This window comes from Cuculus canorus, chromosome 21 (assembly GCF_017976375.1).
Source record: "Cuculus canorus isolate bCucCan1 chromosome 21, bCucCan1.pri, whole genome shotgun sequence".
Classification (NCBI taxonomy): domain Eukaryota; kingdom Metazoa; phylum Chordata; class Aves; order Cuculiformes; family Cuculidae; genus Cuculus; species Cuculus canorus.
The window spans coordinates 1,281,655-1,297,057 of record NC_071421.1 but is presented as its reverse complement, the minus strand read 5'-3'; the positions used below and the strand labels follow the sequence as shown (position 1 = coordinate 1,297,057).

General features: G+C 40.0%; 1 protein-coding gene across 2 annotated transcripts; it reads left to right on the top strand.

The window, feature by feature from the left end:
* The first annotated feature begins 131 nt into the window (after positions 1 to 131).
* On the top strand, positions 132 to 15,307 carry SDF4 (stromal cell derived factor 4). 2 transcript variants are annotated; one of them, XM_054085851.1, is made up of 8 exons: positions 220 to 269; positions 957 to 1,051; positions 2,213 to 2,578; positions 5,825 to 5,961; positions 6,439 to 6,552; positions 9,119 to 9,277; positions 10,375 to 10,550; positions 12,099 to 15,307. In XM_054085851.1, the coding sequence occupies exons 3-8, from the start codon at positions 2,271 to 2,273 to the stop codon at positions 12,273 to 12,275; spliced, it is 1,071 nt and encodes a 356-aa protein (XP_053941826.1). In that variant the 5' UTR covers positions 220 to 269; positions 957 to 1,051; positions 2,213 to 2,270; the 3' UTR covers positions 12,276 to 15,307. The 2 variants fall into 2 exon arrangements, with proteins under 2 accessions (XP_053941825.1, XP_053941826.1); XM_054085850.1 differs by lacking the exon at positions 957 to 1,051 and having other exon boundaries at positions 132 to 269; positions 12,099 to 15,306.
* The last annotated feature ends 96 nt before the right edge of the window (positions 15,308 to 15,403 follow it).

The following is a 15,403-nucleotide window of genomic DNA, read 5'->3' as shown; positions in this document are numbered from 1 at the left end:
GCGGAAAGCGCCGTCTGGGGGCGATCGCAAGGTCTGGGAGCTGCACCGCTTCCGGAAGGGGTGCGGAGCGACAAGAAATGGCTGGAGTAAAGCGCTCACTTGCCCTACTCCAAGATGGCGGCTGCGCGCTCCCATCACGCCCCGCGCTCCCATCACGCCCCGCGCGCTGAGGCAGAGGCCGTGCTCCTCCCTGTGGCCGCGCCTGAGGGGCGGGAGCGGGCACCGGGCGGAGGGCCTTCCCTGAATCGTCGAGGCTGGGCAGGCACTGGGTGAGTGCGTTGGGCTGGGGGGGACGGGGGGCGGCTGGACCGAGCTCAGAGAATCACAGAGTGATTTGGGTTGGAAGGGACATTAAAGCCCATCCAGTTCCACCCCTGCCATGGGCAGGGACACCTCCCACTGGCTCAGGGGCTCCAAACCCCATCCAACCTGGCCTGGAACCCCTCCAGGGATGGGGCAGCCACCGCTGCTCTGGGCAGCCTGGGCCAGGGCCTCACCACTCACAGTGAAGAAATTCTTCCTTATGTCCAATCTAAATCTTCTCTCCAGTTTATACCCATTGCCCCTCGTTCTGTCCCCACAGGCCTTTGTAAACAGCCCCTCCCCAGCTTTCTTATAACCCCTCCAGGTGCTGGAAGGTCGCTGTAAGATCTCCTCGGAGCCTTCTCCAGCTCCCCCGCGCCCATGGCGGGGAGAGGGGCCTGGAGAGGCTGCTGCTTTGGAGCTCCTGGGCGCTCCTTGTGGCCCCCTTTCCCCCAGCCCCCCGTTGTCCCTTTTTTCCCGGTCGCCGTGGCTCCTTTTCCCCGGCCCCGCGGTCCTTTTCCCTTTCCCTGTGGCCTGAGAGCTCCCCTGTGAAGGTTCTGGGACACAAGGGTTATGGGGAGCAGCTGAGGGACCTGGGGCTGTTGAGTGTCTGGAGAAAAGAGGCTGAGGGAAGACCTTCTCGCTCTCTGCAGCTCCCTTGAAAGGAGGTTGTGGTGAGGCGGGTGGCTGGGCTCCTCTGCCAAGAAACAAGCACGGGACAAGAAGAAACAGCCTCAGGTTGTGCCAGGTGAGGTTTAGATTGCATAGCAGGGAATGTTTCCTTCCTGAAAGTGTTGTCACTGACAACAAGAGCTGTCCAGGTAAGGGGTGGAGTCACCAACCCTGGAGGGATTTAGAAGACTAGGAGATGTTACTCTTGTATACCCTAGCTATGAAATGTCTTCAGGAAATGTTACTGATTAGCATTTCCTCTTGTATGTTAAAAGCATTCTCATGACTACAAAATCAGGAAACTTCTCTGTCCAAGTCTTGTTTTTCTTCATCTTTCGTCTGATTTCTCACATCATTGCTGCTACCTGCAGCAAAGACAACAGGAACATCTACTGGCCAGCACCTTATACAATCTGCAACATTACATCCCGGGAGGTGTTCAAGGCCAGATTGGATGGGGCTTGGAGCCCCTGATCCAGTGGGAGGTGTCCCTGCCCATGGCCGAATTGGAACTGGATGGGTTTGGAGGTCCTTTCCAACCCAAATCCTTGTATTATTTTATGTAGTGCTTCAGGATGTGGTTTAGCGGTGAACATGGCAGTGTTAGGTTTATGGTTGGACTTAATGACCTTTAATGTCTTTTCCAACCTAAACAATTCAATGATTTTCATGCGCCAGCAAGCAGGCGTGAATGGCCTGCCCTAAGCTGTTTTTTCCTGCCAGCTGTTTCGAGGTCTCTGCGATGGCATTTATAATTGTATTTTCCTCTGTGATCTCTTTCCGAAAGGACCTTGGTGTCTCTCGGGCTCTCTGAAGAGGTGCTGTGTTGAGGTCTCTGTGGTGCTGTGGCTGCAACTCGCTGTGCGTGGTCACAGCCGAGTGTGGGCTGTGGGGTCGGACAGTGAATGCTTCGTGTGCTGGGCTGGCTTTGCAGCAAGCGCTGGGGTTTCGCTTCTCAAGGCAGCTCACGCCAGAACACCTGCAGATGGTTTTCAGAGCAGAGCTAGGCCATTTGAAGGATGTTCCTTCCAGAGTGTTCTGATGGGGGTTTCAATTGTGCAGAATGAAAACTGACAGAGATTAATTTCTCGTAATGTATTTGTTATTGAAGAGGTGGTTTTATTCTTTCACCACAAATGCTTGTATGTGTAGGTTGTTCTGATTTTTAAAAGACGATTTATTAGTGACGTGATGTTCTAAGGTTTAATTTGCATGTGGTTTTCCTTTTTGTTTTTAGGTCATTTAATCCCTTAACAGGAATTTAATCAGCCACTACTTTGAGTAAAAGGGAGAGAATGATGTCAAGACAAGCCTTTCTCTGTAGCTTGGGATCTCTGTATTTGTCCCTTCTGTTTGTGTTTCTTCTAATGGATGTTTACGCAAGGCCTGCAAATAATTCGGCCCTCAAAGAAAAGCCAGCTGACAGTAAAGATGAGAATGAAATCCTGCCACCAGATCATTTGAATGGTGTCAAAATGGAGATGGATGGACATCTCAACAAAGAATTTCATCAAGAAGTTTTTCTAGGAAAAGAGATGGAAGAGTTTGAGGAAGATTCAGAACCCAGAAAAAATAGAAAGAAGCTCATGGTCATCTTTTCAAAGTAAGTTGTGTGCATTGGCAGGAACAGTGCAGCCTCTTTCTCTGATCTTCTGAGTAAAACTTGTAGTTTTTCCTGTAATACTTAAAAATCGTAATGATGAGGGGAAAACTCCATACTACAAGCAGTGTCTTCAATTAAAGTGTTAACATCCTTGCATAACTGTGCTCAGGAGTGAGAGTGCATGTGTTGAGTGTCACGATCAGTGTAAAGGATTGGTTCTGTGGTCTAGTAAAGTTTATGACAAAACATGCTGTTTCTCTGTAAAAAAACCTCATGTAGCCTCTCAAGGTATGACAACTATGTTATGTACCTGGCTCAGTGAATAATCAATCACACTTGTGTCTTAGATCAAGGCGTTAGGAAGGAAGGGCTGCCTTAGGGGTAAAATGCCCATGCCATGAACTGGGAGGGACAGACAAACAGTGGAGTAAGATTGTGGTGAACAAACTAACAGGTGCTTTCTTTTCATAAAACTTTCTAGTAGATGATAAGTTTCTAAAATTTGAGTGTTTCCAATGAAATACATGAAGGTTAAAAATAATTTTGCCTAACTGCACGTACCAGGACTTCAGAAGTTACCTTGACAGCTTTTTTCATTAAGTTAGCCTTGTTAACAAGATATTTAGCTTCTTAGGGTTTAGAAAAATAAAAGAGAAAGAGAAGAAAATGTGAAAATAGATTAATTTTTTCTTCTGTAGCCTTTTCGAAGCCTTCATCTAGCTCTTTGCTTGGTTGAGAAATATTAACTTTACTTTTACACATTAAAGCATTTTTCCTTTTATAAACCACTTCTGCTAGATAAGGTTTGTGTCTGCTAATGAACTGTCAGATGTTTCGAGGTCAGTAAACGTAATGGAAATGGAAATCAGTGTGTGCTTTTAGACACCAGGTGGCAGAATTAGCTTTATTTGCATTTTTGCAATGAAGGATTAATTTTATTAGAACAGCTTAAATTACATTGGTGCCCTTAGTGCTGCTGATGGTGTGGGGCTGCACATATGCTTGAGATAAAATGAGGAGGCTTCACAAAGCTTTTTTTCCCCCTACAAACTTTTTGTTAACAGGGAAAAAAATATCAATAACATTGGATTTTTTTTTCCTGATGTTCTCCTGAGTAAAGGCAGTTGAAGCAAACAGTTAAACCTGAGCACCTCTTTCTTTTAGAGTAGAATCCTTTATTACTACATCTGTTATAGACTGCACGCAGACCAAGATCTAAGCCTGTTAATTTTGGGTTTGTCACATAGCTTGACATAGTGCTCACAGCTACTGGTATGCATTCTGTCTGCAACGGGAAGACACTAGCAATGACAGCTGATGCTGGGCAATTGCAGGTAGAATAGAGAATGAGGAAAGGAGTCCTTCTAAGCTTTCCTGTTTTGAAATCTTTGGATTAGTTTACAGATTTATATTGTTCAGTTAAAAGACTGTTTATGCTTTATGCCCATTTTACGTTTTAAGGAGCATGTGCGTCCTTGTTTGTTCTTCTCCGAACCTGCAGATTTATATATGCATCTAATAAATTCTGTGTATCTTCTGCCGTGTAAAGTAGAGCTTTTCTGGTATTAGTATTTACTAATCTGCTTTTCATTATTTGGATGAGAGACCAACCCTGAAGTTTTATGCATTCAGTGATCAAGGAAATTTATATCTTTAGTCCTTTAGGCAGGAATGTTGCTTTCCTGCTCCCCTCAGAATCTGGGGTAGCATTGCACTCTTGTCGTTTAGAAACCTCAAAACACGTATCTGACAACCTGAGTGGCCAGTGTTTATGAATAATGCTTTCACTTTTGAATGGTGGCCGCAAAAATCTCATTTTTAGTGGCTTGTGGTCAAGAAACTGGGCTGATGTATTTGAAAGTGGTTGGACTTGATGATCCAAGAGGTCTTTTCCAACTTGGTGATTCTGTGAAAGGTTTCCAGGCTTAACAGCTACATTGACTGCAGCCCTTACTTATGGGCTTTTGTTAGGAAAAATTTACAATGTAAAGACAGTGATATGAAGAGATTAAAAAAGTCAGAGCCAAGCAGGGGGTTTTTGTTGTATTTGTAGTTGTTTTTTTCATTGAACAAGGGTGGTTTTGGTATGCTTTAAATAGAATCTTGCCTTTTAAATGTTAGAGATGTCTTTTCGTTTTAGATATTGTTACATCTTTTTTGAATAAATACTTAATGTTATGCTCAAAAAAAACCTTAAAGTGGCATGTTCCTGGCTTTGTATTTGTTCTTCAGCTGTACTTTCTGTATTTCCTTCTTTTTGATGAAATAAGTGTCAATGGGATTGGTGGTATGGCAGAATATTTTAATGCAATAAATCAGCATCGGTAGCACACTGAGGAGAACAGTGGATTGTCAGGTTGGACATTTACTGATAATTTTAGTCAGGTAGAAAATGTTCCATTCTGTAGCTCAGTAGTTCAGTCGCCCTGAGTACAAGCATATCCCTGGACAAAGCAAAGCGAGCCTGATGATTCAGAAACCTAATAGAGAACAAGTGTATTCACAGAACTTTTAAATGTGTTAAGAATTAAGAACTGTCAGCTGTAATGTTTTCCAGAGATCAAGTTATAATAGAGGAAACATGGTTGGTTTGGTTTTTTCCACTTGCAAGGACTTGCAGAGTATTAAATAGTTTGAAAGTCCTTGCACCAAGGTCATTCACATTGAATTTTCATTGCTTTTGGTGGTCACACAGTTGTGATGTGATCTAGGCACGCACAGGGGGGCAGCTCATCTGTAACTTCAGAGATCTTGGAAGAAAGATCAGGGTAGGTAAGACTTGGAAAGATAGATTGAGCGGGAGTTAATGTTTTGGGAGTGTATCAGAGAGGAGATTTTTCAAAGTAGTGAAAGTCTGTGGCAGCTGGCAGTTCTGAACCAGTAGGGAATAAGCTGATACGCCGTGACTGATGTGTTTGTGGTTTCCTCTACTTCAAAAATTTACTGAAATCCATAATATTGAAATGAGTTAACTTACAGCAAAGTGAAGTAGCACTGGATTTTTTTTCCACTGAGTAGTGGCCTAGATGTTGTACTTACTTAACTTATGAAATAAATGACTAACTTTCTGCTTGTTTACTCTGTAGTTCAAAGAATATACAACTTCTCAGATAGGGTTATAAATATACTTTTTTCTGTAACAGTTTATGTTTGTTATTGTCGTATAACATAATTACTTCAGAATCTGAAAATATACACCTCCCCCTCCGTCCCCAGACCTAAATCTTGTTTGCTGTTCATCCATAGGGTGGATATAAATAATGATAAAAAGATAAGTGCGAAAGAGATGCAGCGCTGGATCATGGAAAAGACAGATGAACATTTCCAGGAAGCTGTGGAAGAGAATAAAATGCACTTCCGAGCTGTGGACCCTGATGGTGATGGTAAGGTGAACGATTCCTCCATCTCCTGATGACATCTTAAGTCAGTTGCTAATAGCTGAACCTACTGGCTGCTCCTCAGGTGGCCTGCGAAAAAAATCCAGTTTCCTCTGGACTGTGTGTAATCACAGCGGGTTTGATCCATGCAGAAGGCAACAAAGCGAAAAAGTAATGTGCTCCATTCAGCGCTGTAGTTCTGTGTTGACTACTGTGCTATTTCGCTTGAGGTTGTAGGAAATTGTAACAAGTAGCTCTGCCAGGGATGGGGTGAGGACAGTGGCATAAAGTTGTTATTTTCACAAGGCCTGTCTGGTTTAAAGATACCTAACAGTGTATCAGGTGATAGTTTTCATGCTGTCATTTATAAAGCTTAGTGGAGTGGTTATAGTGCTGAACCAAAAGATTTTAGCATGTACTGTTGAAGTAATGAGATGAAAAGTTTGTCAGTTAAGCATACTGAGGTCTGGCTTTTTCTTTCAGGTCATGTGTCCTGGGATGAATATAAAATTAAATTTTTGGCAAGCAAGGGCTTTAATGAAAAAGAAATTGCAGAGAAGATCAAAAACAATGAAGAGTTGAAAATAGATGAAGAAAGTAAGTGCAGACTGTTGAAGTGTGTCTGTTTTTCTTTTACTTTCCTAAAACCTGAATGTTAAGTGTTCTCAATATTAGTTGAATGTTTTAGTTGTTCTGCTTCTACACGAATGTAGAATGTGTAAGTCAAGACAGAAATACTACATTTCTTTCTGACCCAAATCTGCCTTCCCAACATTCTTGATGTGAATTTTTAACACTGAAAAATCTTGGTTGCTTATTTGTCACTGTCGATTTCAATAGTTTACTGTTATTTCTGTTTAACAGCCAGTGAAAATTGGTCAGACCTTTTTAGGTGGACCATTGCAATGTTAATGTGGGAGCCAGGTCTCTGTTGCTCCAAATGAAATGGAGCTGCTACACAATTCCTTTTCTAAAACTGGTGTGTGTGTTCATGTGCTACCAAAAGGTGTTGTGTTTAAATCGCTATGTGGATGGGCACTGCAAAGCGTAGAATAGCAGAAGGCTGTCCAAAAACTGTTTCGTGTTTCATCTGAGTTCTCTAGAGAGAGATTTTGATTCTTTAGGCTAGTGAGATTGATCATTTCTACCTTATTACTTTTGAAACTTTCATTTGAATCTGGCATAGTATAAACCTTGCAACCCTTAATAGAGTAATCTCCCTGCTCCTCCCCCATCTAAGTGTGTTTAAATTTACTGTTAAGTAAAACACAAAGCCTTAGCCTTTCCTTGCAGGAATTACTAATTTAAAACTGGGTTATGTTATATTTTCCATTTATCAAAAAGCAACTAAAATGCAAATGGACTTTTGAATTTTATGGCAGGGAAAACACCTGTGCGACGTGTTCTATGGCAGTGTGGTTAACTACAGTTTACGGGAATGCTCATCAGACAAAAGATTTGCTGAATAAGGGAAGTGTGCACATTATCGTTTTTCTACCTAGGTATGAGCCTGGTTCAGAAAAATCAAGTTAGTTATCTACCACTTCCTGAGGATGATGGGCAAAGCTTATTTTCATACTCTAGAGCAGTGTAGACGTTCTCTTTTTCGGTCTGTCTAATAAAGAATAACCGAAGGTGTGGATCTTACGGCATGCTCTGAGTCATGTGCAGAAGCAATACAGTTTGTATTCCAGGCCAAAGCTAGGGACACAACTTTATTTAACTTACGCAGATGATGACAGTTCTGACTGTTGACTGACAGCTGAATTTCATTTAAGAAGATGAGGCGAAGGGAGATTGACTCGTGGCTTCTAACATTTGGCGTTGGCTTCACTAGAAAATCATAAGCAAGTGATTCGATTATTCTGTTTTTACTTGTGTCCTTGATGTAACTAAAACTTACCTTTTACAAACTTACCCTAAGATTTGTATTAAGACTCTGAAGAATTTCTTTACTCTTCTCAAAAAAAAAATTCACTGAAATGTAAATCTTAATTGTGACTAGCAGGTCAAAAAATGTAGATGCAACCATTGCGTTTGGTTTTTTTCCTCTTGTAACTCAGCAACCAAAAGGATGCATGAGCTATGTAAAACAGCTTATTACATCAAAAAGAAATTTTGTTATCTGAAGAGTGTAGTCTTTCAGAGTATTTTAAAAACTTGTGAAAAGCAAATGCTTCAGATTAGTGTTTGTTACTGTATTTTGCATATAGCAGGGTATGCCACAGACTGTATTTTTCCAGTGTGTCATTTAGAAAATGCCTACACCAGAAAAGAATTCTCTCTACAGGTACTTTTTTCCTGTTAGGTTATATTCAGGACCGCTAGGTGCACGTAATAGTCGCGTTGTGTGTTACATGTTGGGTTTTTTCTTCAGATCAGTTGCATGGGTTTAGCGGAAACTCGTGCAAATTATGATTCTCAGTAGGGTTTAGGAAAAATTCGCTTAGAAAGTGCTTGTCTGCGTGATGTGAGATTAAATGAAAGAAGTGAAAATGTAAAGTGAATTTGGTGCAGATATATCTGTTCATACATGTGTAATTCAACTTGCCTTTGCTTCTTGAAGCAAAAGTATTTCCTTTTATTAAATAATAGTGATAACTGAAACGTAGAGAAGGTTTAGGTCTGAAGTCAAAATGCTTTCTGATACAGAATAGACAAGGTAGCTAAAAGGAGTAGTAAGTGCTTGTATGCTTAAGCAGCTGAAAGCTAAATGGGTTCCTTGGTGCTTAGCATCTATTCTTGATGCTTCCAAACCACCTTTTGTAGAGCTACCCTCTTAAATCTCTCGTAGTCCCAACAAATCCTATTTTTTAGCCTGAAATGCTGATCACGTATCAGAGCCTAAGAACCAGCTAACAGTGCTGCTACAACAATGATTTTCAGTTGATACGTTGAAGTTTTAGTGCAGATGTAGCTAAATCTTTATTTTCCTCTCCTAGTTTCAGTTCAGTTATTTGATTAAAGATCTTTCCTAGTGTTTCAGCACAAACTAGATGAAACTACTTGCACTTTGTTTCCCCTTGGCACCCACTTTCCCTGGGAGTTGCCCTGTAAAATAACTGATCATTCTTGTTTAAACAGTTGAATAGCAAGGGGAAGGTGCTTTTTAAGAACTTGAAGTAGGTTGAATATGACAGCTTAAATCTTCTTACATTTCTAGCACAGGAAGTTTTAGATAACCTGAAGGATCGGTGGTACCAAGCTGACAACCCACCTCCTGATCTGTTGTTGAATGAAGAAGAATTCTTGTCCTTCCTTCATCCAGAGCACAGCAGGGGAATGCTGAAGTTCATGGTGAAAGAAATCATCCGAGATTTGGGTATGCCATTTTAAAACGCATTTCTGGGGAGTTGCAAACCATTTTGTTGGGTAGATGTTGTTAGGTCGTGGCACTGTCATGGGTCGATCTGGAATTTTGGTATGTCTTGTTTACTCTGTTCTCCACAGCTTCTAATGTGATGAGTAAGAAAAGCAAACTGTTAGAACAAATTCTGGCATCTCTGTGGAGTTGTCTCTGCGTCTCTCAAGACTACATTTAGTCTCTAGTTGTTAAGGAACAGCCCAATGTTTTTATGTTAGAAAGATATTCTGAGTGCTTCATACAAAGATCAGCTGACACTGCTTCACACTGAAGGGCTGCCGCGTGGTAGGATCACTGCAGCAATAGTAGAAAAGGTTTGATGAATAGTGAAATAATATAAAATATATGGATAGAAATGTCCTGTGAGGAGGGCATTAATTGCTTTGTACTTTTCCAGTACAGCAACCGTGTAAGAATCGTGACGTACAGTCGTGAAAGTGGGAATAAATGGTTGAGGTTTCTAAGAAAATAATATTTTTTTCTAAAATTCATAAGTATTGGCATACTCTTTCTATTGAGTCTGTAGTGATATTCAAAACTGCTAGAACACCTGGATTTGAAAGAAAAATAAAAGAACCAAGACTTTGCTAGTCGTTAGCTTAATATATATGAAGAGCTTCCAGTGATACTTGAATGTGCAACACACACAGATGGAACGGCTCCATATGTAGTCTTTCATGAAGGTTAATTAGCCTGAGTGCTTATGCAAGGGGAGGCTGGATACAGCTGTAAGAAGTTGTCTCTTGCAGTAGATGGTTGAAAAACCAAAAATTTAAAAGAAATTTTAAAGGCTGACTTCTTCCTGGTACATCCCTCAAGTCTAGAAAATTTTTTTCTTTAGTATATTGATGGTTGTATTTGTTTTAGCCTTCTAAAACATTGTGTGTGTGCCATAATACAAAGAGCTAACGAAAGATATAAATGGCAACTGTTCTTCTCTGTTAGAGTCAGGATTGTGAGCTGCTGAAACCAACGATATCTCAAAATGAAGGGATTTCTCATTTTTAATGGGCATTAAGCAGATACTTTTCAGTTACTCTGTACTTCTGTTGTAGATCAAGACGGAGATAAGAAGCTTACTCTTTCAGAGTTCATTTCATTACCTGTTGGTACTGTAGAGAACCAGCAAGCTCAGGATATTGATGATGACTGGGTAAAAGACAGAAGGAAAGAATTTGAGGAGGTGATTGATGCCAACCATGATGGTATTGTCACAATGGAAGAGCTGGAGGTAAGTCTTTGTAAAACCAATAGTTGATTTTTAAATGCAGGGTTGGAACTGCTTTAGAGAATATGAGGTCCAAAAATATTTGAATTCACAGTATGGTGCGTGTCTACTTCACAAAATTTTGGATTTTAGTGTTATGTAGTTCTTGCAGATAGCATTGTTCTGTTTCCTATTAAAGAGGAGGAGTAGTTTTCCTGGCATAACTGTTATTTATAGGAATGCTTTTAGGGTTTTTTTTGTCACCGAGACACTTGTATGGATATGCAGTGCATGAGAGCAAGTCACTGACTTTGTTACGTGAGTGGTTAATGGGACAATGAGTCATACTTTCAGTTGCAAAAGGAGTAACCGGCAACCTATATATTCATTAAAAAAAAATAACCAGAAATAAAACAATAAAAAAAACCCAAACCCAACAGCAAACAATCCCTGGGGCCCAGCAGTGTAGGAAATAGCACAAATCTCTTGTCTTTTTTGTTTTAAACCAGTTAGTGTTTTTAAGTGTGGATGTGGCATTTTTGCACTTTGGTTTGCAGAAGTAAACCTTTCTTCTTGTAATTATCTGCAGAAGAGGCTACCAAACAACAGTAAATGTTTTGCACCCTGTAGTTGTGGCAGTTTTGTGGCCAGTGGAAGCAGCTAGTGCCTCATTACTAGCTGCTTTTTTTTTCTTTTCTGGGTGTAAGAATATATTTTGACCAGCAGAATTCAAACTGCAGCATAAGCAGTGTTAAAGGAAAACCTCTAAAGTGTTGATCTTTAACATGAGACAGGGTGAATGTTACAGTTCCTAATCTTAGTATGCAAATGCAGGTAGGAGTGATGGTGCTGGTATGGATAAACAGTTATATTGTGACATAGTCAATATTAATAGCCTTTTTACCAAGAATTTTCTTTAAAAACAGCTGTTTTATCTGTGAAGTCTTTGTATACATATACATACATAGATGCATGCACATGTATGTTACTTCTTCTGGGAAGATATTGAAGATAATCTCCAGTCTTTATGTCACGAACCAAAGTGTGTAGCTTAAACTTTTAATCTGCTTCAAGTTAGGTGGAGGAACAAAATGCTTTGTGTCTGAGACTTCTGACCTCTGTAATATCTGCCTGGTGGTTTAAAATGGAACAAGAAAGTCGTAAATTGAACGTGTTCTAAGAAGTTTATTTCTAGAAACAAGAAAATTTACATCATACAGATCGATCGTGTGCCAATTTTAATTTTGAATAGAGATTTCTTCACAAAAAACAACCAGATTTGATAGTGAGTGTAGTTTGCAATCAAAATGTCAAAAATATTTTTATTGTAGACACTGCCATAAGCTGAGAAAATCTGGATTTCTGTTAGAACAGCCAAGGAATCAGTGAATGGAGATATATCTTTTTAAGAGGCTTACATCTGCTAACACATTTTTCCGTGACTTATGTTCACTTCGGGTTGGCTTATGTTGGTCCTGTAATTGCTGAAGCTTACATAAAGTTAAGGTTCTTAATTCTGATTTATGAAAATGTGTGCTTAGTGATGGAAAACTGTTTTCTTACTTGTTTTAGGAATATATGGATCCAATGAATGAATATAATGCCCTAAATGAAGCAAAGCAAATGATAGCAGTAGCAGATGAAAATCAAAACCATCACTTAGAGCTGGAGGAGATCCTCAAATACAGTGAATACTTCACAGGCAGCAAGCTTATGGACTATGCACGTAACGTCCACGAAGAGTTCTGATCCTGCTCACTTTTCCAGAGCTCTGAAGCACTTTCTTGCTTTCAAAAAAAAAAAAAGGAAAAAAAAAAAAAAACCCAAACAGACCGAAAGTTACTTTGCTGCTATCTATGTCCTATGCCTACAGTGTGTTGTCATAGACTGAAAGAAATCTTCCGTCCGTATGCAAGATTTACAGCTCTGCCTTCGGTATGAGGGACAAAAATGCTTCATAAATAATGAGGCAGGTTCTGGACTACATCAGTTCGCCCTGGTTTGTACAGTTAATCCAGCTGAAGTTTCAGCTGTGTTTGGCTAATCATATTTGGTGGAGGCTTCTTAGATATTTAACTCTTCTTGTTGCCCTCATAGCTGCTGATCCATGGAAATCGCAAATAACACTGAACGATTTTGGCTTTTGTAAAGGGGATTGTGGTTCAGATATGTGTGTTCTGATCTCATGAAAGTGTCCATACGTGGACTGATTGGCTCATCTTCCAGTATTTTATTCACTGCATCTCAACCTACTTATTCATTGTTGAGAATAACACAAGTTCTCCTCCATCACTGAGCTATTGTTACGAGCCGTGGGGAAGAACTTCATTTAAATGTTACAGAGAAATTGTTCTGCATCTACTTTAAAAAGAAAAGAGATTGTAGTGTGACAGGTTTTGTGTTTGCAGCTGCACTGGGAATGTGACAGACTTGAGATTGCTTATGTCTTAAAAAATCAGGTTTTATTCTAAAGTGAAACAATCGGAGAAGGTTTTTTTTGTGGAGTTAAAGATGTTGGACAGAGCAGTGGGATTCACCTAGGTATATGATTAGTCCTTAACTAAAATTTAATTGTTAAAACTTGCATAATTACTTACCTCTGCACATTAGTGATGCTGATGAACTCATGAGTGATGAAGCTGGGGGAAATGCAGGCTTTGCTTTTGAACTGCTTTTGCCAGAGCAATGTACAGTCAGCACCTGGAAAGCCTTTTCAGTCTGGTTTGGGGTCATCTCTGACAGCATCTTGCAACAAAAGGGTCATATCCACTAGTGTCTAAAATAGAACAGTTATTTTTACTCTGGCTCCATCCTTACTGTAAAAACCCCTCTTTCTGAAGGGTTGCCTGAAAATCCAAGTAAGATGTTATATTTGATTAAATTTATTCTCTTAATATAATGTAAATATAAGCACCACTGTCTGTTTCTGTCTCCATATTCCCTCTCTCTTTTTTGTTTCATGGCCTGTATCGGGGTAGTTTTATATACATATGTCTCTTTTCATTAAATATTTTTCTCCATGCTTTAGAAATATTGCTGGGTTTAGGTTTGTCAGTGAGTGGGAAGAATTGGAACTCTTCAGAGGACAGACATATTAAAAGATGATTATGTAAGAGAGGCGTAAATTCAGTTGATAAGCCTGTTTAAACACAAAATTAGAGCGTCTGCCACATTAGCCCCCACTCTCTTCCGCCTCTGTGCCAATGCCCCACATATAGTCAGTTGCAGGGTGGTGAGATTTTACTGTGGCTCGAACCTGGAGATGTTCAAAACGAAATCCCTTATCTAAAAATGTGATGCAGTGGAAGCCATAGGTGTGGCAGATTTGGATTGATTGGTACAAGGGCTTGGTTTTGCTTTGCTGCTGTTTTAAGGCCTCATAAATATGCCATGACCTGCGCATGGACAAAATCATACATGTAAGCGTGCAGTTCTGCAGTGCTGTTGTTCTCAGTCTAGTAAAGACGAAAGTTTTAGCAATATTAGTTGATAATTGTACAAATGTCCTGACTGCATTCTTGTCTTATACACTAGTTGTTCACCCAATTCTATTATTTAGGTATGATTTGAGTGGACAAGTTGTATGTTGTCACAGCTGATGCTAAGAAAGCAAGTGCTGGTTTGCAGAGGGATCCTTGAGCAGCTGAAATACGATGATGGAATTTGGAACTTTTATCTGTCATTAGTGGAAAAGATTACGTATGTGCAGTCTTAGTCTTTAATCTTCTGATAATGTGAGCGTGGAATCCCTTCAAAAATACAAGGCGACACAGTATTTAGCCAGCAACTACACAAATGTTAAAGCATGGACTGATGTTGCAGTATTTGCCACACTTGAGAAATCTGAAAATTGAGGAATAACTGCAAAAAAATCATTTTTAATGGAGTTCTGCCCTTAATGTGTTTTTTCTCAGCCAGAAATGAGGATCACATGTTAACTGAGAGGTGTAAGGTTGAAGTGGATTGCATGTTGAGATTTAGAGGTACATGAGATTATTCCTGACTTGGAATTGTAGAAGTTCAAACTATTGTAGTTTGTCCATAGACGTATTTATTTAAAATAATCTTTTAAGTATTTATATGCACTCAGTCTTTCTCAGATTCTTGTAGGTCCTTTCCTGTCTGTGAACCCTTCCTTGCCCTCAGTCCCAGGGGAATCTAGTGACTTTTTCTTTGAAGCCTTTCTTTAAGCACTAGCTATGTTTGGGTTTGTTGTTTTTTATGTACACAAGGGCTCTTCTTACTGTTAATAGGACTTGGTATCCAAGTGCTGCTACCTCATGGACATGTTTCATCTTCCCAAAATACAAAGTCTTATATAGAATGTCTAGGATAAACCTCTATAATAAAAAGTGATACATGAATATTAAATAAAAGCAGAAGAGGTTCTTTTCTCTGACCCATGGCATGGCTCAACTCCCCGCTCTGAAGCTCTCCTCTCCTACTAAAACCGGAGTAGCTGCATCCAGGCTGGGTTTTGGGAGCAGCCTGTGGCACATGTGCCAAGCAGCATTTGGGAGAGGTTAACCTGCGTTGGTGAAAATCCAGCCAAGGAGTTTGCTAAATAGGAAACGCTATGGAATAAGCTCTGTGTGCTCTCCCTGATTTATTTGCTTGCGTACTCTGGCCACGTAAAGGTATTTGACAACATCAAGCCTGGTAACGCTTGATGCAATACATAAATGTTGAATTCTTGAGATGGTATGTGGTTAACTGCTTTTATGCAACAAGCATTTAATTTGCATTAAAGAACCCTTGACAAGATGATCAATGAATCGTCGCTGCCCTAGTATTTGGGGGGTTTTCGGCTTAAATGTATTTGGCTGAATTTTAACCTTAGCTTGTTTGTGAACATCATAGGAGTTTTCGGTTTCTTA